Source organism: Ranitomeya imitator, chromosome 2 (assembly GCF_032444005.1).
Source record: "Ranitomeya imitator isolate aRanImi1 chromosome 2, aRanImi1.pri, whole genome shotgun sequence".
Lineage (NCBI taxonomy): Eukaryota > Metazoa > Chordata > Amphibia > Anura > Dendrobatidae > Ranitomeya > Ranitomeya imitator.
The window spans coordinates 540,506,774-540,534,324 of NC_091283.1; the positions used below are offsets into that span (position 1 = coordinate 540,506,774).

Genomic DNA, 27,551 nt, shown 5'->3' on the forward strand with positions numbered 1-27,551 from the left:
ATACATTTAGCCAGTACTTGCCTAATATGGTGAATTACAATCTTTTCCCTCCTATATGATGCTCTTGTACTCTGTCCATGGTACTGAATCATTACTAAGTTTGTGTTACATGTTGGTTTTGAAACTGTCAAAATGTCTTACACCTCAGACAGAACCTGTATTGTTATGGCATATGCACATGAGATGTCTTTAAAAAGTTACTAAGGGTAACATATAGCTTACTTAAATCTCTTCTAGTATTATCTTTATGCCACTTCAACCTTGTAAATTCTTACTGTATTGTGTGACGGTCTGTCTCCCCTATTTTATAGGGGTTCTTTCCCTACACTCGTATCCCTCCCTTCCCCCCCCCCCCTTTTCCCCCCCTTGATTTACCCCCTCAACCCCCCCCCCCCCCCCCCCAGTTAAAATTTAATTAAAATTTCAATAAAAATTATTTGGGAAAAAAAGTTACTAAGGGTGCATTTATGGCTGGGTTCACAGAGGCATAGTTCAGTCCATACGCGGACCCCCAATAACTGGACTGACCGTGGTTCTCTCGACCAGAGTTATGAGGCTTCGCGATCAGTCCATGAATTATGGTTTGTATACGGACTTTGAAATATGCTTATGTGAACTTTAGTTTAAATTATCTCAGAGGGCTTGAAATGTTGTTTCATTGCCCTCTGGTTTATTAGCAGTGACAGAGAGATCCTGGAAACTGTCAGATAAAGCTCTTTTGAAGGTTTTTCTGGAAGTACATTGGGGCGTGACGATGCACTTCTAGCTTCTCGGCCTCACACCGTACTTGCTACCCAGCTGCACTCTAACCTGACAGATCAACAGGTCAGCGGCTGACCTTTACCATATGGCTTTTTACGTCAAGGCAAAGGGTATTGATGATCTATCCTTATCAAAGGTCAGCCTGTCAATGCCAACCTGACGATGCCCGATATAAAGATTGTATAGAGCTGCACTGCACAGCTCCATTCATTGTGTAGCAGCTGCTGCCAAGTACCGCAGATCAGATATTTGAGATGGTTATGACTATCGTATGCTTGGAGAACCCTTTTATCATGGACAAAAGCATTACAGTATTGAATAGAAAACCTACCCGACTGTGTCCTACAATTCTGTTGTGTATCATCCTTCTGTAGTATCGGGAGTAAAACTTTTAATTTTTCCATCCAGCCCAATGGAGCCCCCTAACTCACAGTGTAATAAATCTCTCCTGTATTGGAAGAAGAAGGTGCGCCTTGAGTATATGCGTCTGCAGCAGCTGAAGAGGTTACAGGTCAACCAGGCAGCCGGGGTGAGTGCAAGAGATGGCGAATTATAGTCTGTCCTTAAATAAGCTATGCTATTAAATAAAATTTGATATGGACATAGAAATGTAAATTTCCCTACCATCCTTTTCTTTTTTTTTTTTTTTTTTTTAATGAAAGTGGGAACGACTTTCATCTTTTTCGCCCTAAATTATGATCATTATGTAGCATTATGTCAATTGTCCAGTCTGCAACAGAATTTGCAATCAAGTCCCAGATTGCAGTATTTTGTTCCTTACATTTGATATTCATCATGTAAGAAGGTGACAAAAGTCCTTCTTAACCTATTTCTTTAGCTTCTCTCTAATGCATGGCTTCATAGGCTGTAGAGGACATACAGACTTCCGACGTGTGTGTTTTGTTTTTTTTATCAAAATGCACTATGTGGACAAAAGTACTAAGACACTGAAGGAGCTTTTGACATCCCATTCTAAATCCATGGGCATTAATATAGAGTCCCCAACCACCCTCACCCAATACCTTTGCAACCATAGCAGCTTCCACTCTTAAGGGAAGGCAGAATTTTGTAGTTCGTCTTTGGGAATTTTTTCCCATTCATCCTGAAGAGCCTTTATGAGGTCAGACACTGAAGTTCGAAGGGAGGGCCTAACTCGCAATCTCGTTTCAAGTTCATCTCAAAGATGTTGGATGGGATTGAGGACTATTTGTATCCAGTCTTGTTCTTTCTCGCCAAACACACCCAACCATTTCTTTATTGATTTTATGCACTGGACACAGTCATGGGGAAAAGAAAAAGGCCTTCCCCAAACTGTTCCCACAAAACTGCAACTGTATTTGTCCTAGATATCTAGTATGCTGAAACATTAAGATTTCCCTTCATTGGAACAAAGGGGTTCAGTCCTGCCCCTGAAAATAACCCCATATTATTATCTTTCCTCCATCAAATTTTACAGTTGACACAATGCAGTCAAACAGGTAACATTCTCCTGGAATTCACCAAGCCCTGACTTATCCATCAGACTGCCATATACAGTAGATAAGCATGAATCTCCACTCCACAGAACGCATTTCCTCTATTCCAGAGTCCGGTGGTGGCGTTCTTTACCCCACGCCATATGACTCCTTGGCATTGTGCTTGGTGAAGTAAGGTTTGCATGCAGCTGCTCCACAAAGGAGCCACATATCATGAAACTCTCAGTAGACACTTTTTGTGCTGATGTTTCATGGAATCTGTCAGAAGGATCACCCATTCTAAGTCATCTGTATGGGCATGCATGTCATAGTATCACTTTATTCAGCTATCTATCTGTGATCTGATGTCTTATTCCCAAAAAGTTCCTGGGGGGGGGGCGGGAATTAATAATAATAATAATAATAATAATAATTGACAGGTTCCCTTTAAAAACCAGGACCCAGAAATAGATCTCCATGAGTATCTGTTTCCTGAGCTTATTTTATATGTTACCGGTGTGATAGCTACTAGCTGATCTCCTCATCTAACTGCAGACACAGTACAGCTGAGCTAACACCGTACAGTAGAACTGCACTTTGTCTCATTACAAACACATCTACAGTTGCAATTGTTCTCCCATAGTGCTGTTAGCTCCATTGTACTGTCCTTCTCTCTCCACTGGCTGCCTGTGAGATGGAAGCTGAAGCACTGTGAGAGAACTGCAGCTGCAAATGGTTTTTGTAATGAGACAACTCTCACTTCTGCTGTATTGTTAGTTGTAATCACACACAGCTCTGCATTAAAATCAGCAGGCTGTAAGTCATTATATGTGTCGCACTGGGAACGCCCCCTTTTATTTAAAATAAGTTCTGAAGGCAGATCCTTAGGTAAATCTATGTCCAGCCCTTATATCTTAACAGCTAATTTACATATTAAGAAAACCGTGGATTTCTCTAGAATAAGATATCGGAACACAGATCTCAAAGTATCATTTTATTCAACATCCAATGACCTATATACCCATATATACAGCTTAGGAGGGTTGATTCTACTGACAGATTCCCTTTTAAAGGGAATCTGTCAGCAGGTTTTTGCTACCTCATCTGAGCAGCATGATGCAGTCGGAGAAGCTGAATCCAACGATGTATCACTTAGTTTACTGAGTTCAGCCCTTCAGACGCAGTCAGAGATTTAGATAGCATGAAGCAGAGCTGAGGAAGCTAGAAATGTTTGAAAATATTTGTTACTGATTCACTGGGACTATAAGTGTTTAGTACATCCATTCGGCCAGGAGAACAAACAGGTTCCCTGTATATTGAGAATGCAGGGTATTCAGTAATTCTGTAGAACTCATTCTCCTGACTTTTGGCTATTGCTATGCTTTGCATATCTTTCTGTTTTCACATGAGCAGGCTCAGTATGTGGAAAACATAATGAAAATCCATCAGAAAACCAGTCTTTTAAATGAAGAATGGAAAAGTCTTAGACTCCAGCCAGTTCAGATAATGAAACCTTCAAATACACATCCTTTCCTGAAAAAGGTAACTTTCTCCTAGAATTAGTATTACAAGTGGTTATATCTGTGGGCAGCCTGCTATAGAGAAGGACAAGATATTGTTTAGTGGGAAATGATTCAGTATAAGTTGTAATTTTATTATTTGAAATCCCTGTTTGCGCTATGCTTAGGAGTCCAGTGGGCGGTTCTATTTATTGACTGACAGCTATCTCATGCATAAGTGTATAGGGAAGGCTATAACTAAATAGGACCACATTCTGGTCTCCTCAGTATAGAAAGAGCAGGGATTTAAATAAATGAAATAAAAGTTATGCTGAATCTTTCCCATCAGATCTGTATATCCGTCTGCTTATAACTTGGTGACTGCAGATCAGACGTTCTAGTCCTCATGACCGTATCTCAATGTACCTTATGGAATGGTAATCACCAATATTCTCTTTCTAGAGTACTGTTGAAAGTACCTTTCCCGATTTTGCCGTACAGACTATATATACAAGGTCTCTGAACACAGTGGCACTTGTTCCCATCATGTACTCTTGGTCTCCCCTCCAGCAAAACTTTATGGTATGTTGTTACACTTCTCATAACTGAATGTTTCACAGACCCGTAGAGACAATTTAAGCTAAAGTGTGATCCGTCTGAGTAATCGGCGAAGTGTCAGGAGCTGATTCTTCCACTTATCTGTAAGGTGTTTTAGCACCAGCAGCATATATATATATATATATATATATATATATATATATATATATATATATATATATATATATATATATATATATATATATATATATATATATATAAAAAAAAAAGTTAAGGGTCTTTAAATCAGGATGCAACTTAAAGGGTATGTACATGTGCTAATCATAAGAGGGTAGTGCTCATAGAAGTCTACATAATGTAAGCTTAAAGGAGAAGGTTCCTCCAGAGGTTTGTAGAGGCTTTCCTATGGCATTCATTTATCCTGAAAGGGCGTCTCAGTAGAGCTGTTACCTCCATCTGGTGGGCTAGGTTCTCTCCTCAGACACCAGGTGTCTTGGTTTTAACCTTGTGTGCATGAAAGATTATTATTATTATTATTTATTTATATAGCACCATTCATTCCATGGTGCTGTACATGAGAAAGGGGCTTGCGTACAGGGTTATAGATATTGTTTACAGTAAACAAATTTACAATGACAAACTAGTGCAGAGGGGAGAGGACCCTGTCCTTGCGGACTTACTTTCTATGGAAACCTAACCTGTGTCAGGTCTTCTGCAAATCTTTGTTTTGTTTTTTTTGTTTTGCTGTTTTAAATAAACCTTATTTTTCCTGTTTGGTGGCCACTTGTCTGCAAAGCTGCTTTTGCAGAGGAGTGGCAGTGTCCCGACGTCCAGTTCGAGACCACAGAGGGGTTGACATTGCAGGCACCCGAAGATCAAGGACAAGTAAATATCAGCTTGCATCCCTCCCTGAAATGCTAACCCCCCATATACCCCAATTTCAGATTTGGGTATCTCTTGCTCCCAAGGGATATTTTTAGTTTGGTCTCCTCCTTTTAATTCCTTTCTGAGTCTCTTTTCCCTTTATCTGCGACAGAGAGCTGAGTTATTCTTTCTTTTCCATGCATCATGCTTCTTTTAAGGTCACTTTTGCCGTGTTTGTGGCTTTCTTGGGCTTCTATGGATTCTGCTGACCATCACCTATCTATTTAGTGATTAAATACCTCTAGATACTTGTTGGCTCCTCTCTTAACTACCATCTGCTTTCAAACTTGTTCCCATCTTTACTTTTCTCAGACCTCATGTCTTCTCCCCAAGAACCCCACCACCTCCAACATGACCCATTTACCCCTGCTATGTTCTTCACCTATTTTGTGTGCTCACACTGTGACAAAACTTGCTGGCCAGCCTCCCCCAGTTTGGTCATGTCTTTACAAAGCAACCTGAGACGTAAAGCACTCCAATCGTAAGATAGTTAGGATTTCCTACTACAGATCCTTCTCGGCACCCTCGGACCATTCCTAGGAGAGTCCCTGTGGGCTAGGCTGCTTCCCATCCTGGTCAGTTCAATTCCTCTGGGGACTGCTCTGCCTAATACTCTGAGTTTTAGCAGTACGTTAAGCTAAGTTCACCACCACCATGTAAGACCTTATTAAGGCAGTGAGAGACACCCTCCATTTTAAGGAGAAACTTTATTTACATAATCACAGTCATAGTTTTTCCAAACTATGTGGATTTTGATGACCTCCCCGCTAAGGAATGAAAGTATCCTGATGAATGCATGCTTTCCAAAGTCCTTTTCCCAATTTTTGAAGAAGATGTTTGTCTAATCGTATATACCTCCCTTCATGGATTCTCAGCTCGCTCGTTCAGAGCCACATCCTTGCATATTTTTGAAGCTGTATCTCTGCTGGCAAAGAAGATTGTTCATCCTTCTCTAAAGCGTATTTTAGAATTTGCCTTACTTCTCACTTTAACTGCATCCTGGGTCAGGAAGGCCTTTGTGACCTGGTCTAAGCAGTTTCATCTGGGCTTTTCTTCTTGAATGCTATAGAAAGATCCCCTGTATCTCGCCTTTCAATTACTACATGCCTTTAAAGGGAACCTGTCACCCCCCTCAGGCGTTTGTAACTAAAAGAGCCATCTTGTGCAGCACAAATGCTGCATTCTGACAAGGTGGCTCTTTTTAGTTATGTCCCTGCACACGCTGAAATAAAGGCTTATAAAATGTGCCCCCTCATACTGTGAAATCGTCCCGGGGGCGGGTCTTTCCCCCCTAATCAGACGCAGCACAGCCGACACTCCGGGCACCGCCTCCTCTTGCTTCATTAGCGTTCTCGGCGCTAATACCAACAATACCCCCATTCAAAATTCTCCCAACCCACTGTCTCATCCAGCTTCAAGTGTCTCTTCTGATAGGTAGTATCATCCTGTCTCCAGTTTACCATAGTTAAATTATCTCTAAACATATGTGCATCCAAGTCTGCTCTTCTGTGCAGAGCTGCTCACAATATTCACCATTTTGAGATGTGCTCTTCAGACCTGTTTGGTAGACCTGGAGCTAATACATCAAGGTGGCAGACAGCCGCGAGCCACAATTCATGGGGCCGCAAGCCACATGTGGCTCCAGAGCTACAGGTTGGGGACCCCTGCCTTAGGCCATGAGAAAAACCACCAGAATTCTTGAATGCGTGGAGACTTGTATTTCAGCAATCTCTGTAATGCTCATTTCCAGATTGAACTATTGGGCTGCTGCCCAAAATTCTGGATTTCAGAGAGTGGGCTTTTCTTCCAGAGGCTTCAGCCAGCTCCGTCTTTGCTTGGGTGGCCATTCTCGATGTGGACATTTTCATGTCCTGTGTCATCTTTTTCCGCCAGGTTTTTTTTTTTTTTTTTTTTAAATCCAATGCACAATTCCAAAGATAAGAACCTTTTAATTTAGTGCTAATTATTATGGTCTTTGCCAGGGGGTTCGACTCCCAGGATAGTTATGCAGTGCAGTTTATAAACATGTCCCCAGAGACTCCAGTGAGGCACGCCCAAGAGACTCCGGTGAGGCATGCCCCGGAGACTCCAGTGAGGCACGCCCAAGAGACTCCGGTGAGGCACGCCCCCGGAGACTCCAGTGAGGCATGCCCAAGAGACTCCAGTGAAGCACGCCCCCGGAGACTCCAGTGAGGCATGCTCTGGAGACGCCATTGAGGCACGTCCCAGGGACTCCAGTGAGGCACGTCCTCGGAGACTCCAGTGAGGCACGCCCAAGAGACTCTGGTGAGGCATGCTCCAGAGACGCCATTGAGGCACGCCCCAGGGACTCCAGTAAGGCACGCCCCAGGGACTCCAGTGAGGCACGCCCCAGGGACTCCAGTGAGGCACACCCCCAGGGACTCCAGTGAGGCATGCCCCAGGGACTCCAGTGAGGCACGCCCCAGGGACTCCAGTGAGGCACACCCCCAGGGACTCCAGTGAGGCATGCCCCCGGAGACTCCAGTGAGGCATGCCCAAGAGACTCCAGTGAAGCACGCTCCCGGAGACTCCAGTGAGGCATGCTCCGGAGACGCCATTCAGGCACGTCCCGGAGACTCCAGTGAGGCACGCCCAAGAGACTCTGGTGAGGCACGCCCCTGGAGACTCCAGTGAGGCATGCCCAAGAGACTCCAGTGAGGCACGCCCCCGGAGACTCCAGTGAGGCATGCTCCAGAGACGCCATTGAGGCACGCCCCGGAGACTCCAGTGAGGCACGCCCCCGGAGACTCCAGTGAGGCATGCTCCGGAGACGCCATTGAGGCACGCCCCAGGGACTCCAGTGAGGCACGCCCCAGGGACTCCAGTGAGGCACGCCCCAGGGACTCCAGTGAGGCACACCCCCAGGGACTCCGGTGAGGCACACCCCCGGAGACTCCAGTGAGGCATGCCCAAGAGACTCCAGTGAAGCACGCTCCCGGAGACTCCAGTGAGGCATGCTCCGGAGACGCCATTCAGGCACGTCCCAGGGACTCCAGTGAGGCACGTCCCCGGAGACTCCAGTGAGGCACGCCCAAGAGACTCTGATGAGGCACAACCCTGAATACTCCAGTGAGGCAAGCCCAAGAGACTCCAGTGAGGCACGCCCCCGGAGACTCCAGTGAGGCATGCTCCGGAGACGCCATTGAGGCAAGCCCCAGGGACTCCAGTGAGGCATGCCCCAGGGACTCCAGTGAGGCACGCCCCAGGGACTCCAGTGAGGCACACCCCAAGGACTCCAGTGAGGCACGCCCCAGGGACTCCAGTGAGGCACGCCCCAAGGACTCCAGTGAGGCATGCCCCAGGGACTCCAGTGAGGCACGCCCCAGGGACTCCAGTGAGGCACGCCCCAAGGACTCCAGTGAGGCACACCCCCAGGGACTCCAGTGAGGCACACTCCCAGGGACTCCAGTGAGGCACGCCCCCAGGGACTCCAGTGAGGCACGTCCCCAGGGACTCCAGTGAGGCATGCCCTTGGTTAAAAAAAACAAACAAACAAAAAAAAAAACTAGCAGTAAATAAAGGGGCCCATATCTCTGGAACCATATGGTGAATATTGGTAACAAAAAAACCTGACCACTTAGGGTAGCAGCGGGAATAAAAAAAAATGTCAAACTGGCCACTTTTGACACGCTGACAAGTTTTTAAGTCTCAGTTTTGCCAATGTTTATCACTTCACTAGGAATCTTTCCTTTCACAGATTTAAGCACCAGGATTGCTTCCAGTCAGTCTGAACGTGGGCTTTAGCCTCGCCTTTATGAATGTTCTTTCCGTTCTTTTTCAGTGTAAGCTGCCCTTCCTCAAAAAAGTGAAAACCTTCCTGTAGTGGGTGGCCTATTGTGCCCCTCCACTGCAAGCTCCTGGCGGGACCTTGGTACCACAGCCTTGTCCTGTGTCTGCTTCAAGAGTCTACCTTTGAACCTCTTGAGTGTTTCTCTCCAAGTTCCTTTGTTACAGATTTTAGGGGGAGCTTTCCTGTTTTTTGGCACACACCTGAGCCAAGTGTTTGAGGAGAGGGTATAACCTACCAGGTGGTTTCAGCATTTATTTTCAGCCTCCTAGTCGCAGGATGTATTCCGATGGTACTTGTTCCCCAATGTATTCAACAAAAAAGTATTCCTTGGGCTATATAGTTTTATAAGAATGTATAGAAATTGTAACTTTTCTCCAAAAGTGCAAGCAAACCTTCTCTATTAAAATGTAGACTTGTTAGCTATCCTTCAGAGCAATTTTCAAATTAGTGGTGTATTATGAGTATCCCTTCTTTACTTCAACTTTAGGTTGAAGATGAGACCGTCCTATGTAACATCCCTTACATGGGAGACGCAGTTAAAGAGGAAGATGAAATGTTTATTGAGGAACTGATTAATAACTATGACGGAAAGGTCCATGGAGAGGAAGGTGGGGTTTTGTCATAACGTGCTCTGATATTGACGTTGTTCACATAGCTGGTATATTGTGATAATTCTCCTTGATTGTTCATAGTGCATTCAATTTGTTTTCCAATCACAGAGGTGGATTTTCCATCTGCAATGACCTCTAGTCCGCGCTTACATGAACGTGAGCGTCTCTTTATGTATGGTCACTCTTTCTCGGCTGGACGCAACAGCACTTCAAAAACGGGTATGCATCCCTTTGTCACAAAGAAGCCAAAAGGATCATGCTGAGAGTATAGTTGATTTTTTTTGCACATATTTATAAGTGTTTCTGAAAATGTGATGTATGTTTAACAAAGTGACAAAATAGTTTTGTTCTCTGTATGCAGCTATCTTGTATTGTCATCTCTTGACTGGACGCTTACAATTTGTTTTTTTTTTCATTCTGCTTGTAGTCCATCATGTTCTTCAAACGCTTCCCAGAGCCTTGCATGCCTTGTTTTGCAGTTTACAGACACTTTCCCAATTCTAGTACTGCTCTTTTGGAAATTAGCTGATCGCTAGGGGCCCAGCAAATGTAACTCCGTCAAAAAGCGGTTACCCTCCCTTGCAGCCACATTTTATCTCCACGGCACCTCTTCATAGTAACTCACTGAAACTAATACCAAATCCTGTGTAGTGGGAGCCCATCTTGTCAGCTTCTATGAACATAAGCTAAGAGAGGGTTTTCCTATTGTGCCCCTTATCTATGATGTCCTCCCGGTGATGTATAGGTATACTGAAAAGTGTTGTTCTGAGCAGACATCCCTTTAATTGAGATACCCATAATCTTTTTTTTTTTACATACTCTTAGTGCCACAATACTCCGTTGCACATCAGTCCTTGAAGGGAATCTGTCAGTTGAGTTTTCCCTCCCAAACTCTTTAGATGCACATGTGGCTCTTTCAAAGACAAGTCCAGCACTACCTTTACATGACAAGTCCGTTCTTCTGTCACTGAGAAATCAGCATTTGAAGCTGAAGAACCATTTGTACCTCTGAAATCTGTCACTCCAGCTCTATTCACTGCCCTGCGTTGCCTCCTCTTGCTTGATTGAAAGCTTTTGTGCTGTGGGACTTAGGTCATAAAAGCCGTCATTCAGGTAGGAGGCGGCAGCCCTGGCCGGGGAATAGAGCTGGAGTGACCATTTAAACTCTGATTCGTCAGTATCGGACAAACAGACTGGCCACGTAGAGGACTTTGTCATTTGAAAGGGCTATATATTTGGGGGGCGTAAAGTCCCACTGATAGATTCCCTTTAGTGGGGTTGTCCTGTTCAAATCGATAAGTCTGCAGTCCCTTTATGAATCCCCCCAGCGCACCCACTGTGCTACAAGGATTCGCTGGTTTCTGGGCTGGGACGGAAGGGTGTGTATGTATTATACATATTCCTGACCAGAGCCCGTCCAGTGGGTGTGGCCTCGCTTCGTACACTTGTATAGGGTGAAGCCACGCCCTCTAGCTACCCATGCCCTCTGGTCGGAAACGTGTCTAGTTGGGGCGTGGCTTCACTCAATGACAGTGTATGGAGCAAGGCCTTAGTCACTGGCCAGGTTCTGGCCAGGGGGAGTATGTATAGCTCGTACAGACCCTCCAGTGCATGCACTGGGGGGAATTCCGAAGTCTGCAGTCACACAGAGTGACGGCAGACTTATCGAGTTGGACCAGACAGCTTCTTTTAAGCCTAATGGTTCTCGACTTTTTCAGATACTTGTGCACACAATTTGCAATATTGTAAGGAGCTAGTTAAATCTGCAATGTGGCTCCATTCACTGCTGCAATGGGTGGGAGCTGGGCTGGTAGTCATGTCTACCGATGCCTACTAGCTTGCATTTTCAAGCAGCAGGTATCACGCACCTGTAGTCATTAGAAGAGGACAAATGTGTGATAGCTGCCAACTCGCGAACAGCAGGTATCTGTAGGCGTAATGTCTCGCGCCCAGCTGTACACCTGATGCAGAAGTCATAGGACCACAGTATTCCTTTAATTACATTGTATTTTTAGTGGGTGAGAGAAGGCAAGGATATCATTTATAGTTCCTCGTTATCTTCCTTTAGCAGTGGGCTTTTGGTTGCTTGCTTCACTTGGCAAGGGCTCCAAAAATTGTCAATGTCAACTACCCATTTCCCTCTGTACCGCTCTTATGATGGCTCTTACTCATTCAAACCTTGCATGTTGGCTTCATTAAAGTGGAACTCCAGGCCCTGCCTTACGCTTGAGTCATCATCTACAAGGCAATGCTGGTCCAAAAAACAAAAACAAACAAAAACCCTACTCTTCTCTCCATCTTTGGCTTTCCAAAGTGAAGTGACGGTATCACTTTAGACATCTGCCTCCTGGGAAAGCAATGCTTCTAGGTACTAGGTATAACCTGTCAGTGCAGGATTAACCCCATGACTTTCTCTGGAAATGATCCTTGTAACTATAGTCCCTTTTTGCTTAGCTGTAACACTGGGAAAGTCGTGACTAATAAGTAAATTAACAATAATTGGGGCAGATTAATGTAAATTATGTAATTCTGGTGCTATTTGTGACAAAATATTTCTATACATTCTTTGCATCACATATTGCTACTGCCACTTTGTTCCTTGTCTGTCAAGGGGGCTTTCTCCAGAAAATGGTACGGCTTAGCCAGAAAAGGTGCTAATCTGCCATGTCATATGTCAGTTTGGTGTAAGCAAAATAAAAGATGGTAAAAACTTAGCTGAGACAACGCGCACAAGTTATACTCCCAAATGAGCTCGCCATACCTTTGGCTCATTTTAAGACTATCTGTGCCCTATACACATTAAATGTAATTAATCCAATAAACAAATGTCCTTCAACGGCCAATATTGAATTTTTTTTTTTTTTCAGTCGACGAGCGATATCTGCATCATTAACTGAATAAATCCACTATGCCCAGTCGACATTATTTTGTATAACATAAGAAAAAAGAACATTGTTTCTATTACATAAAATAAAGAACCCAAAGTGGCTCCAAAAGGGAACGTATCCCTCTTGGCTAGCCTGACATTTCTGGTTTAGTATTTGTATTTCCCATACCTTTCTGGGGCATCTGTCTTAAATCTCACAATTTCACTGTTCCTCTGTTGTTCCTCATAGTAATTTCTCCACAAATTGACAGATGGGTGTTCCCAGTTGAGGGTGTGTCTCTACACAGTCTGGCCCTCTCAACACTGATTGGACTGTGTCAGACCTGTAAATACTTGCAGCTTTACTCCTGGAATGGAAATTCCCAGTTGTCAATGTATACATAAATTTCAAGGAGGAATAACAGCGGAACAGCACACAGTAGAGTTGTTTTTGAAGGCGTTGATCCAGATTTGTTATTGCATGGGAAATAAAAGTATTTGCTAGAACAAACTTGTCCAGAGAGCTGACGGGACCTTTGTAAGGTGTTGAAAAATATTAAGAACAATGGATGAATCGGGCTGACCATATAATTGGCATGAAAGTGTCTTGGCTTTCCACAAACTAGAATCCAACATGCTCACTCCTCTGTTCTCATGCAAGCTTGGCTGAGTGTCTCGTTTGTAGGGTGGTTAGGAGGAATAGCTGTCGCTTGTCTGACAGCATGCTAACTTGTATGGACATCTTTAGTTGACAGATCATGCGTTTAGCATGGCTATATAATACCATGCTTGCTTCATGCTGTATAATAAGAATTTATAAAGCATCTGTTTCATAGAATACTTTTATCTAATGTGCTTATTACATTGCATTTGTTCCTCGCACATATTGCTTTGCTGGTTTATGCCTTGTGTGCTTTGAATCTATACATTTCTGGCTGGACTGCAGTCTCTCCTATAGGTATTTTTCTTGGGATGACTCTTAACATATGACTTGGTTCTGTGCAGGTGCTGGCATTCTCGATGATGCCAGCTTTCTGGAGCTGGTTAGCGCTCTTCTTCAGGTTACAGATGAAGGGGACAGCGGGAGCAGCGACCCATCGAGATGCAAAGCTGAAGAAGTGAAAGGCGAAGGGCCCATGACTAGGAAAAGAAAAAAAATTGCTGAAGAAGGTAGACGTTCTCTTTTTTTGTGGCCTGTGTAGGTGTTAATAAAAAGTGAAGACTGATTTATGTTCACAGCGTCCATATGAAAGTTAGTAGCTGGAACAAAGGAAGTGTTGTCATGAGATCATTGAAATTACAGGGTCAGAATCCGGCATGTCCACAGCTCTAGTCAGCTGAAACTTTAAAGGATGTGTATATAAAATAGCAACTTACAAATATAATTATATCATTAAAAAGTGAGGAAAGAAATTCCAGACAGAGGATAAATAAAATATGATAAATCTTTATTGAAAACCATTAAAGGACATGGAATAAAGAGATCCAAACAAGGAAACAATAAAAGTGGGTATGAAGTATAATGGATGGCTGCAATAATGAATGTTTATGAAAGAATGGATATGGTACTAGACCAGGGGGATAATCAAATTGGTTTTGAATAAAGTGCAAGTGCAACGTGAATTTACAGCTCAACAACCTGGGATAAATAACTTGTAAAAACATATATAGTGACTATCAGCTGAAAAATCTAAAAAAAGTGCTTGTGTGTGTATATACACTTCTCAAAAAGTAAGGGGAACACTTAAACAACAGAATATAACTCCAAGTAAATCAAGCTTCTGTGAAATCAAACTGTCCACTTAGGAAGCAACACCGTTTGACAATCAATTTCACATGCTGTTGCGCAAATGGAATAGACAACAGATGGAAATTATTGGCAATTATCAAGACGCTCAATAAAGGAGTAGTTCTGCAGGTGGGGACCACAGACCACATCTCAGTACCAATGCTTTCTGGCTGATGTTTTGGTCACTTTTGAATGTTGGTTGTGCTTTCACACTCGTGGTAGCATGAGACGGACTCTACAACCCACACAAGTGGCTCAGGTTAGTGCAGCTCATCCAGGATGGCACATCAATACAAGCTGTGCAAGAAGGTTTTTTTTTTTTTTTTTTTTAATTCGTTTATTAACAACAAAATAAACTGTTACATGCACATTTGTATCCATCATTATTGAACATAATAGTACATACAATTTATGCATTATTAAACATACAATAAAATGCATATTTTATTTATAACAAGTATTATCTTGTAACTATAAATTGTGTATGTTAGGTCATCTGCACCATATGTGTTGTGTAAAGAGAAACTTAAAATCATAAATATTGAATTATAACTGTAACTGCTCTAACTACTAATTCGCCACATAAAAAAAAATGGAAAAAAACCCCCAAAACTCTAGCTCGTATCTGTCCCCCTTGCGGTGTCCCCAATCAGCACCAAAGCCAATCATGACATATCTATAGAGTAAGATGGGAAGAATTCCATCTACCCCAGATTTTTTTCAAATTTTCCCAGACACCCTCTGTTCTGATACAGCGTACGTTCATATGGAATAATCGAATTTACCAGGTCGATCCAAGTTCTCAGAGATGGACATGAGCCCCCCATCCACCGCAGTGCCAATACCTTCCGTGCCATAAAGAGCGTCTCTCGTAAGAAAATATCAATATAATGCTCCCAAGTCTCCTCCTCCCATACTCCAAATATACAAATTAATGGATCAAGGGGAACAGGAATTAATAGCAAGGACGTTAATAGTGACGTCACCTCTTTCCAGTAATGAAGAATGATAGGGCACCTCCATATCATGTGAATAAAGTCCGCATCCGTTGAGTGACATCGCAGACACTCTGGTGTTTTGGAATCGACCCATTTTAAAAAGTCGTATCGGAGTTAAGTACTATTAATGTATTATGTATAGCTGGTAGCTGGGTCATCCTATTATTAACTGATGGGGATACTTTAATTGGCTGATAGAAGTGAGCGGTAGCAAAATAACTGAAGTTATATTATGAAATAGTGCCAAGTTCCAGTCACAGAGATCGCAGGGCTGGTGAAAAGTATTTATATTATAGTATGAGGCAGCACTAAATGGGTGAGGTGCTCATAGTAGTAAATGCAGCAGTTCTCAGTCTGTACTAGAGCTCCATGCACCGGGGGGGGGCACAGCACCCGCCGAGGCAACCGCCGAGGGGGGCCAAACCCTCCAAAGTAATAGCACCGGTAAGGTAAGTATCTTCCTGATAGAGGATCACGGGCCCAATTTTCCAGATCACTCACCGCCCGTCCCCTCAATATAGTTCAGAATGCATGCTCACCTCCTAGACAGTGCTGCTAGTATGGTGATCAGCGTCGCATCTCCTCCTTTCAGAGCGCGCGCTTGTATAGTGACCGCCGCCTCACACTGGCACTATTGTCTGAGTCCCTCCAACTCCCAGCGCACCGGAGCCCCGCTGCACTCACCCGCAGGTACTGGGGATTTCCCAAGTCTCAGGGGGGGAGTCCCGGCACCGACAGAAGTTGGCGCCGCTCTGTAACTTGTTGGAGCGCGCGCTTGTAAAATGGCAGTTGCCTCACATGGATCCCACCGACCGTGCAGTCTCCCTCAGCTCCCAGCGTCTCTCCGGTCCTCACAGCGCTCCCTGTAGCAGCCGCACACCTTCCAGGGTCCAAAGGGCCCCAGACCCAGCAGGTAGCCCACACTTAGAAGGGGTCTTAATGGCAGGATGTAGTCAGGATATTAGGAGCTCTCCCAGTGTGCGTCCTCTCTCTTCAGCTACATAGCCACGCCCCCTGTGCAAGAAGGTTTGCTGTGTCTGTTAATGTAGTGTCCAAAGGCTGGAGGCACTACCAGGAGACAGGCCAGTACACCAGGAGACGTGGAGGGGGCCGTAGGAGGGCAACAACCCAGCAGCAGGACCCTACCTCAGCCATTGTGCAAGGAGGAACAGGAGGAGCACTGCGAGAGCCCTGCGAAATAACCTCCAGCAGGCCACAAATGTGCATGTGTCTGCACAAACGGTTAGAAACCGACTCCATGAGGATGGTCTGAGTGCCCGATGTCCACAGATGGGGGTTGTGCTCACAGTCCAACACCGTGCAGGACGCTTGGCATTTGCCACAGAACACCAGGATTGGCAAATTGACCACTGGCACCCTGTGCTCTTCACAGATGAAAGCAGGTTCACACTGAGCACATGTGACAGAGTCTGGAGACGCCATTGAGAGCGATCTGCTGCCTGCAACATCCTTCAGCATGACCTGTTTGGCAGTGGGTCAGTAATGGGGTGGGGTGGCATTTCTTTGGAGGGCCGCACAGCCCTCAATGTGCTCACCAGAGGTAGTCTGACTGCCATTAGGTACCGAGATGGGATCCTCAGACCCCTTGTGAGACCATATGCTGATGCGGTTGACCCTGGGTTCCTCCTAATGCAGGACAATGCCAGACCTCATGTGGCTGGAATGTGTCAGCAGTTCCTGCAAGATGAAGGCATCGAAGCTATGGACTGGCCCCAGACCTGAATCCGATTGAACACATCTGGGTCATCATGTCTCGCACCATCCACCAACGTCACGTTGTACCACAGACTGTCCAGGAGTTGGTGGATGCTTTAGTCCAGGTCTGGGAGGAGATCCCTCAGGAGACCATCCGCCGCCTCATCAGGAGCATGCCCAGGGGTTGTAGGGAGGTCATACAGGCAAGTGGACGCCACACACTACTGAGCATCATTTCCTTGTCTTGAGGCATTTCCACTGAAGTTGGATCAGCCTGTAACTTCATTTTCCACTTTGATTTTGCCATAGGTGTGGAGAGCAGTGAATACTCATTGATCTTTAGCAGTGGGCACAGGGGTTAGCTGCAGCAGCCGCTTCCTGTAACCTGCTGCTTTTCTCTGCCACTCACCCACCTCCCCATCCACAGCCAAAGCAGGTATACTGTATCTGGACTATAAGATTCACCCCCCATTTTCCTCCAAATTTTCAGAGGAATAAAGTGCATCTTATAGTCTGAAAAATATGGTAGTTTCTGTTTTCATTAAAGGGCCACTGTCACCCCCCTCCAGCCGTTATAAACTAAAAGAGCCACCTTGTGCAGCAGTAATGCTGCATTCTAACAAGGTGGCTCTTTTTGTTTCTGTTATTCCCACAATAAATGTATTTATAATTCTGCTGAAATACCTCTCTTTGTCCATGGAGGCGGGACTGAAGCCTCCTCTTAGAAGCGCCCAACTGCCGTCAGTCATCTCTTATGTAGATTTTCGCCGCCCCCTCAGCGCTGTTATTGTGTGAATTCCGGCGCCTGCGCTCTGCTCTTCTGCCTTGCGCAGGCGCATAGAGCATTATCCGTCCGAGCGCTGGTGCCGGGTTCCTTTCTGCGCCTGTGCGGTCAGTGCGGCCAGCCTGTTACTGAATCCCCGCCCCGCACTGTGTAATGTAGTATGCACAGTGCGGGGCTGGGATTCCCGGGCATGCGCACTGCGCTTGTCAGACGCTCCACAGGTCCCCCGCCTTCCAGCGTTGTTCTGTGCAGCAGTTCCAAACGCCGGCAAGGATACCTGTATATTCCGGCAACCCTGAAAGGCGGGGGACCTGGGGAGCGTCTGAGAAGCGCAGTGTGCATGCCCAGGAATCCCAGCCCCGCACTGTGCATAATGCATAACACTAGGGTTGAGCGAAACGGGTCGTTCATTTTCAAAAGTCGCCGACTTTTGGCAAAGTCGGGATTCATGAAACCCGATCCGACCCCTGTGCGGGGTCGGCCATGCAGTACGCGACTTTCGCGCCAAAGTCGCGTTTCAATGACGCGAAAAGCGCCATTTCTCAGCCAATGAAGGTAAACGCAGAGTGTGGGCAGCGTGATGACATAGGTCCTGGTCCCCACCATCTTAGAGAAGGGCATTGCAGTGATTGGCTTGCTGTCTGTGGCGTCACAGGGGCTATAAAGGGGCGTTCCCGCCGACCGCCATGTTACTGCTGCTGATCTGAGCTTAGGGAGAGGTTGCTGCCGCTTCGTCAGAAGCAGGGATAGCGTTAGGCAGGGTCCATTAACCACCAAACCGCTTGTGCTGTAGCGATTTCCACTGCCCAACACCACCTTCGGTGTGCAGGGACAGTGGAAGCTACATTTTTATTTTTTTTCCCCTCAGCGCTGTAGCTCATTGGGCTGCCCTAGAAGGCTCCCTGATAGCTGCATTGCTGTGTGTACGCCGCTGTGCAAACCAACTGCTTTTTTCAAAGCACAAATCCTCTTGTTCCTTCCTTTCTGCACAGCTATCTTTTTTGTTTGTCCACACTTTTTATTTAATTTGTGCATCAGTCCACTCCTTATTGCTGCCTGCCATACCTGGCTGAGATTACTGCAGGGAGATAGTAATTGTTGGACACTCCCTGTTTTTTTTTTTTTTTTGTGGGAGATTAAGATTGACATTTCTGCTAGAGTGCCATCCCTGTGTGTGCCATCTCTCACTCAGTGGGCCATAGAAAGCCTATTTATTTTTTTGCTTGATTTGGGTTATAAAATCTACCTGAAAAAATCACTACATCAATCAGTGGGAGAAAAATATTGGCCTCAGGGCTTGTGTGCCACTCTTGACTCCTGTGTGTGCCATCTCTGTCAGTGGGCCATAGAAAGCCTATTTATTTTTTTGCTTTATTTGGGTTCTAAATTCTACCTGAAAAAATCAATAAATCAATCAGTGGGAGATTAATATTGGCCTTTGGGCTTGTGTGCCAGTCCTAAGCGTGCCATCTCTCTCTCTCAGATAGTGAGCCATAGAAAGCCTATTTATTATTTTTTTTATTGGGTTTATAAATTTTCCCTGGAACAAAAAAAAAAATTGGGAGTTTAATAATGGCCTCTGGGCTTGTGTGCCAGTCCTGAGCGTGCCATCTCTCTCACAAATAGTGGGCCATAGAAATCCTATTTATTTTTTTTTTTTTGGTTTTATAAATTCTCCCTGAAAAAAAAAAGGGAGATTAATATTGGCCTTTGGGCTTGTGTGCCAGTCCTAAGCGTGCCATCTCTCTCTCTCAGATAGTGGGCCATAGAAAGCCTATTTATTATTTTTTTTATTGGGTTTATAAATTTTCCCTGAAAAAAAATAAAAAGTGGGAGATTAATATTGGCCTCTGGGCTTGTGTGCCAGTCCTGAGCGTGCCATCTCTCTCACAAATAGTGGGCCATAGAAATCCTATTTATTTTTTTTTTTTTGGTTTTATAAATTCTCCCTGAAAAAAAAAAGGGAGATTAATATTGGCCTTTGGGCTTGTGTGCCAGTCCTAAGCGTGCCATCTCTCTCTCTCAGATAGTGGGCCATAGAAAGCCTATTTATTATTTTTTTTATTGGGTTTATAAATTTTCCCTGAAAAAAAATAAAAAGTGGGAGATTAATATTGGCCTCTGGGCTTGTGTGCCAGTCCTGAGCGTGCCATCTCTCTCACAAATAGTGGGCCATAGAAATCCTATTTATTTTTTTTTTTTTGGTTTTATAAATTCTCCCTGAAAAAAAAAAGGGAGATTAATATTGGCCTTTGGGCTTGTGTGCCAGTCCTAAGCGTGCCATCTCTCTCTCTCAGATAGTGGGCCATAGAAAGCCTATTTATTATTTTTTTTATTGGGTTTATAAATTTTCCCTGAAAAAAAATAAAAAGTGGGAGATTAATATTGGCCTCTGGGCTTGTGTGCCAGTCCTGAGCGTGCCATCTCTCTCACAAATAGTGGGCCATAGAAAGCCTATTTATGTTTTTGGTTGATTTGGGTTCTAAATTCTACCTGAAAAAATCAATAAATCAATCAGTGGGAGATAAATATTGGCCTCTGGGCTTGTGTGCCACTCCTGACTCCTGTGTGCGTCATCTCTCACTCATTGGGCCATAGAAAGCCTTTTTGTGTTTTATTTGTTTTCTAAATTCTCCCTGAAAAAATCATTTTATTTTATTTGGTTTCTAAATTCTTCCTGAAAAAATCATTTTATTCTATTATTTTTTTTTCCTAAAGTCTCCCTGAAAAAAAACAAAAAAAACAAATCAGTGGGAGATTAATATTGCCCTTTCTGCTTGTGTGCCAGTCTTGACTCCTGGGTGTGCCATCTCTCTCTCTCTCTCCAATTGTGGGCCATAGAAAGCCTATTATTTTTTTAGCTTGATTTGGGTTCCAAAATCTACCTGAAAAAATCACTACATCAATCAGTGGGAGATAAATATTGGCCTCTGGGCTTGTGTGCCACTCCTGACTCCTGTGTGCGTCATCTCTCACTCAGTGGGCCATAGAAAGCCTTTTTTTGTTTTATTTGGTTTCTAAATTCTTCCTGAAAAAATCATTTTATTCTATTATTTTTTTTTCCTAAAGTCTCCCTGAAAAAAAAAAAAAAAAAATCAAATCAGTGGGAGATTAATATTTACATTTGTGCTTCAGTGACAGTTCTGCGTGTGTGGCATCTCTCTCATTTGTTGCCACCAACAACAGAGTGTGAAACATTGTGCCTGATTTTCGTTGTGGTCTCACTCACCTGTAAAGGGGTAGCTAAATCATACTGAAGTTATAGCTCACCGTGTAAGTTGTGTGACAGCAACAAATACCGTTCGTTTGGTAACGTTTTTAAAACAATGAGGAAGTCTGGTGGAAGAGGTCGTGGCCGGGGGCGTTCATTGTCAACTGGTAATGAGGGTAGTGGTAGTGGTGGAGCATCAGCTGGTCGTGGGAAAAAAAATATTGCACCTAAGTCTGGAGCTGTGGAGCCAGGTTCGTCGTCTGGCTACACAAGGCCTCGAACGCTCCCTTTTCTGGGAGTAGGAAAACCGCTTTTAAAGCCGGAGCAGCAAGAGCAAGTTTTGGCTTATCTTGCTGACTCAGCCTCTAGCTCTTTTGCCTCCTCTCGTGAAACTGGTAAATGTCAAAGCAGCGCGTCGTTAGTGGATGTTCACGGTCAGGGACAAGTCGCTTCCTTGTCCTCTTCAGCAAAAACAACAACAGAGAAGAATGCAGCAGGCGACACAACGGGTTACTCCATGGAGCTCTTTACACATACCGTCCCTGGCTTACAAAGTGAAGCAGTTAACAGTCCATGCCCATTACAAGTTGAATCTGACATGGAGTGCACTGATGCACAGCCACAGCCAGACTACTATGCTGGTCCTTTGACTCAGACCACAACATTGCCCTCGCAGGGTAATGATCAAGAATCAGACCCTGATGAGACTATGTTGCCCCATCACGAACGCTATACCACCGACCGACACGGTGACACAGACGAAGTTGCACACGAGCTACAAGAAGAGGTAATAGATGACCCAGTTCTTGACCCCGATTGGCAGCCATTGGGGGAACAGGGTGCAGGCGGCAGCAGTTCTGAAGCGGAGGAGGAGGGGCCGCAGCAGGCATCAACATCGCAACAGGTTCCATCTGCCGGGCCCGTATCTTGCCCAAAACGCGTGGCAAAGCCAAAACCTGTTAGAGGACAGCGTGGCCATCCGGTTAAAGCTCAGTCTGCAATGCCTGGAAAGGTATCCGATGCTAGAAAAAGTGCAGTCTGGCATTTTTTTAAACAACATCCAATTGATCAGCGCAAAGTCATCTGTCAAAAATGTTCAACTACCTTAAGCAGAGGACAGAATCTGAAAAGTCTCAATACAAGTTGCATGCATAGACATTTAACCACCATGCATTTGCAAGCCTGGACTAACTACCAAACGTCCCTTAAGGTTGTAGCACCCTCGGCCAATTAAGCTAGTCAGCAACGCAACATCCCTTCCGGCAGTGTAGGGCCACCATTTTCCGCACCACCTGCAGTATCTGTGCAGGTTTCTTTGCCAGGCCAAAGCAGTCAGGGTCAGGGAATCACCAGTTTCGTAGTAGGAAACACTGCATCTAGGGCACCGGCGGCAACAATACCATCTCCCACCGTATCTCAGTCTGCCATGTCCACCGGCACCCCCGCTAGTTCCACGATCTCCAGCTCTCCAGTCCAGCTCACCCTACATGAGACTATGGTTAGAAAAAGGAAGTACTTAGCCTCGCATCCGCGTACACAGGGTTTGAACGCCCACATAGCTAGACTAATCTCGTTAGAGATGATGCCCTACCGGTTAGTTGAAAGCGAAGCTTTCAAAGCCCTGATGGACTACGCTGTACCACGCTACGAGCTACCCAGTCGACACTTTTTTTTCCAGAAAAGCCATCCCAGCCCTCCACCAGCATGTTAAAGAGCGCATCGTCCATGCACTCAGGCAATCTGTGAGCACAAAGGTGCACCTGACAACAGATGCATGGACCAGTAGGCATGGCCAGGGACGTTACGTGTCCATCACGGCACACTGGGTGAATGTTGTGGATGCAGTGTCCACAGGGGACAGCAAGTTTGGGACAGTTCTGCCTAGCCCACGGTCTAGGAAACAGTTGGCTGTAGCCGTTCGCACCCCCTCCTCCTCCTCTTCGTCCTCCTGCAGAAGCGAGAGCTCGTCCACAGACCGCAGTCGCACAACCACTCCATCCGCAGCTGCCACTGTTGCACACCAGGTCTCCCATTATGGGGCAGCTACTGGCAAACGCCAGCAGGCTGTATTGGCTATGAAGTGTTTGGGCGACAACAGACACACCGCGGAAGTTCTGTCCGAGTTCTTGCAGAAAGAAACGCAGTCGTGGCTGGGCACTGTAGATCTTGAGGCAGGCAAGGTAGTGAGTGATAACGGAAGGAATTTCATGGCTGCCATATCCCTTTCCCAACTGAAACACATTCCTTGCCTGGCTCACACCTTAAACCTGGTGGTGCAGTGCTTCCTGAAAAGTTATCCGGGGTTATCCGACCTGCTCCTCAAAGTGCGTGGACTTTGCGCACATATCCGCCGTTCGCCCGTACACTCCAGCCGTATGCAGACCTATCAGCGTTCTTTGAACCTTCCCCAGCATCGCCTAATCATAGACGTTGCAACAAGGTGGAACTCAACACTGCACATGCTTCAGAGACTGTGCGAGCAGAGGCGGGCTGTTATGTTTTTGTGGGAGGATACACATACACGGGCAGGCAGTAGGATGGCAGACATGGAGTTGTCAGGTGTGCAGTGGTCGAAGATTCAAGACATGTGTCAAGTCCTTCAGTGTTTTGAGGAATGCACACGGCTGGTTAGTGCAGACAACGCCATAATAAGCATGAGCATCCCCCTAATGCGTCTGCTGATGCAAAGTTTGACGCACATAAAGGATCAGGCGTCTGCAGCTGAGGAAGAGGAAAGACTTGATGACAGTCAGCCATTGTCTGGCCAGGGCAGTGTACAGGACGAGTTAGCGGGCGAAGAGGAGGAGGAGGATGAGGAGGATGATGGGGATGATTATATTTTTAATGAGGAAGCTTTTCCGGGGCCACTGGAAATTGGTGGCGCGGCAAGGCCGGGTTCTGGTTTTTGGAGGGACACAAGTGACGTGGATTTGCCTGAAACTGCCCCTCAACCAAGCACAACCGCAGATTTGAGAACTGGAACTTTGGCCCACATGGCGGATTATGCCTTACGTATCCTCAAAAGGGACACACGCATAACTAAAATGATGAACGATGACGATTACTGGTTGGCCTGCCTCCTTGATCCTCGCTATAAAGGCAAATTGCAAAATATAATGCCACATGAGAACTTGGAACTAATATTAGCAACCAAACAATCAACTCTTGTTGACCGTTTGCTTCTGGCATTCCCTGCACACAGCGCCCGTGATCGTTCTCACACGAGCTGCAGGGGCCAGCAGACCAGAGGAGTTAGAGGGGCAGAAATCAGAAGTGGCGTTGGCCAGAGGGGTTTTCTGACCAGGTTGTGGAGTGATTTTGCTATGACCGCAGACAGGACAGGTACTGCAGCATCAATTCAAAGTGACAGGAGACAACATTTGTCCAGTATGGTTACAAACTATTTTTCATCCCTTATCGATGTTCTCCCTCAACCGTCATTCCCATTTGATTACTGGGCATCCAAATTAGACACCTGGCCAGAATTGGCAGAATATGCATTGCAGGAGCTTGCTTGCCCGGCAGCTAGTGTCCTATCAGAAAGAGTATTCAGTGCTGCAGGTTCAATACTAACAGAAAAAAGGACTCGTCTGGCTACCCAAAATGTAGATGATCTAACCTTCATTAAAATGAACCACAACTGGATTTCGAAATCTTTTGCCCCACCTTGCCCGGCTGACACCTAGCTTTCCTATGAAAAGGTCTTGCCTGTGGACTATTCTGAATGCCTTTTCCAATCTCGTAATTTTCTGCACCTGATTGTCCAGCATACGACATGTTTACACCTCACTAAATGGCCAAACTCCCCACACGGGGCCGTGGTATCGATACTTGGCGACAGCACCCGTGAGAGTGCTGTTTGTCTGAAGAGGTGGGTGTGCCCGCTTTTGGTCGACGGCATTGCCACTGGGTCCCTCCTAGTACAATAAAGTGTCTCTGGCGGTGGTGGTGCGCACCCAACGTCAGACACACCGTTGTAATATGAGGGGCCCTGGGCCTGTACCGCCGGCCACAAGACAGTTCCCCCCCCCCCCAGCTCAAACAGTGCTCTACCACTTGCAAAATTATCTCACAGCTCCACCAATGTTTAGTGTATGCGCTGACATCCTTCAATGCCTGCCACTGACAATACCATTGTATTGACATTTTTGTTATGTTAGGCCTTCGAACCCTGTCTGCGGTCACTCCTTCCACTATGCCTCCACTGACCACACCACTGCTGCCCGTGTACCCCTGGAACCAATTTAAAATTGCCTACAGCCATGTGTTATTATTTTAGGCCTTCGATGCCTGTCTGCGGTCACTCCTTCCACTAGGCCTCCACTGACCACACCACTGCTGCCCGTGTACCCCTGGAACCAATTTAAAATTGCCTACAGCCAGCCCAATTTTTTTATTTTAGGCCTTCGATGCCTGTCTGCGGTCACTCCTTCCACTAGGCCTCCACTGACCACACCACTGCTGCCCGTGTACCCCTGGAACCAATTTAAAATTGCCTACAGCCAGCCCAATTTTTTTATTTTAGGCCTTCGATGCCTGTCTGCGGTCCGTTCTTTCTACTACTACTACACTGACCAGGCCACTGCTGCCCGTGTACCCCTGGAACCAATTTAAAATTGCCTACAGCCATGTGTTATTATTTTAGGCCTTCGATGCCTGTCTGCGGTCACTCCTTACAATATGCCTCCACTGACCACACCACTGCTGCCCGTGTACCCCTGGAACCAATTTAAAATTGCCTACAGCCATGTGTTATTATTTTAGGCCTTCGATGCCTGTCTGCGGTCACTCCTTACAATATGCCTCCACTGACCACACCACTGCTGCCCGTGTACCCCTGGAACCAATTTAAAATTGCCTACAGCCAGCCCAATTTTTTTATTTTAGGCCTTCGATGCCTGTCTGCGGTCACTCCTTCCACTAGGCCTCCACTGACCACACCACTGCTGCCCGTGTACCCCTGGAACCAATTTAAAATTGCCTACAGCCATGTGTTATTATTTTAGGCCTTCGATGCCTGTCTGCGGTCACTCCTTCCACTAGGCCTCCACTGACCACACCACTGCTGCCCGTGTACCCCTGGAACCAATTTAAAATTGCCTACAGCCATGTGTTATTATTTTAGGCCTTCGATGCCTGTCTGCGGTCACTCCTTCCACTAGGCCTCCACTGACCACACCACTGCTGCCCGTGTACCCCTGGAACCAATTTAAAATTGCCTACAGCCAGCCCAATTTTTTTATTTTAGGCCTTCGATGCCTGCCTGCGGTCCGTTCTTTCTACTACTACTACACTGACCAGGCCACTGCTGCCCGTGTACCCCTGGAACCAATTTAAAATTGCCTACAGCCATGTGTTATTATTTTAGGCCTTCGATGCCTGTCTGCGGTCACTCCTTCCACTAGGCCTCCACTGACCACACCACTGCTGCCCGTGTACCCCTGGAACCAATTTAAAATTGCCTACAGCCATGTGTTATTATTATGTTAGGCCTTCGATGCCTGTCTGCGGTCACTCCTTACAATATGCCTCCACTGACCACACCACTGCTGCCCGTGTACCCCTGGAACCAATTTAAAATTGCCTACAGCCAGCCCAATTTTTTTATTTTAGGCCTTCGATGCCTGTCTGCGGTCACTCCTTCCACTAGACCTCCACTGACCACACCACTGCTGCCCGTGTACCCCTGGAACCAATTTAAAATTGCCTACAGCCATGTGTTATTATTTTAGGCCTTCGATGCCTGTCTGCAGTCACTCCTTACAATATGCCTCCACTGACCACACCACTGCTGCCCGTGTACCCCTGGAACCAATTTAAAATTGCCTACACCCAGCCCAATTTTTTTATTTTAGGCCTTTGATGCCTGTCTGCGGTCACTCCTTCCACTAGGCCTCCACTGACCACAACACTGCTGCCCGTGTACCCCTGGAACCAATTTAAAATTGCCTACAGCAAGCCCAATTTTTTTATTTTAGGCCTTCGATGCCTGTCTGCGGTCACTCCTTCCACTAGGCCTCCACTGACCACACCACTGCTGCCCGTGTACCCCTGGAACCAATTTAAAATTGCCTACAGCCAGCCCAATTTTTTTATTTTAGGCCTTCGATGCCTGTCTGCGGTCACTCCTTCCACTAGGCCTCCACTGACCACACCACTGCTGCCCGTGTACCCCTGGAACCAATTTAAAATTGCCTATAGCCATGTGTTATTATTTTAGGCCTTCGATGCCTGTCTGCGGTCACTCCTTCCACTAGGCCTCCACTGACCACACCACTGCTGCCCGTGTACCCCTGGAACCAATTTAAAATTGCCTACAGCCATGTGTTATTATTTTAGGCCTTCGATGCCTGTCTGCGGTCACTCCTTCCACTAGGCCTCCACTGACCACACCACTGCTGCCCGTGTACCCCTGGAACCTATTTATAATTGCATAGAGCATCCTTTTTTTAATAGTAGGCGTACAAAGTCTGTCTGCGGTTCACTATTGAAATTGTCCTCCACTGCCCAGAGCACTGCAGCTTGTGTACCCCTGTAACTTTTTTCTGCTGCAGTGAGCCACATTTTT

At 45.8% G+C, this 27,551-nt stretch overlaps 1 protein-coding gene across 1 annotated transcript in view; it reads left to right on the forward strand.

The window, feature by feature from the left end:
• The window catches only part of EZH1 (enhancer of zeste 1 polycomb repressive complex 2 subunit), a 97,678-nt gene that overhangs the window by 12,651 nt on the left and 57,476 nt on the right, over positions 1 to 27,551 (forward strand). Inside the window, exons 3-8 of the mRNA XM_069751910.1 lie at positions 1,171 to 1,291; positions 3,630 to 3,758; positions 4,178 to 4,297; positions 9,496 to 9,616; positions 9,728 to 9,838; positions 13,491 to 13,655. Coding sequence (XP_069608011.1) covers positions 1,171 to 1,291; positions 3,630 to 3,758; positions 4,178 to 4,297; positions 9,496 to 9,616; positions 9,728 to 9,838; positions 13,491 to 13,655 — 767 coding nt within the window. The remainder of the gene's footprint in view (positions 1 to 1,170; positions 1,292 to 3,629; positions 3,759 to 4,177; positions 4,298 to 9,495; positions 9,617 to 9,727; positions 9,839 to 13,490; positions 13,656 to 27,551) is intronic.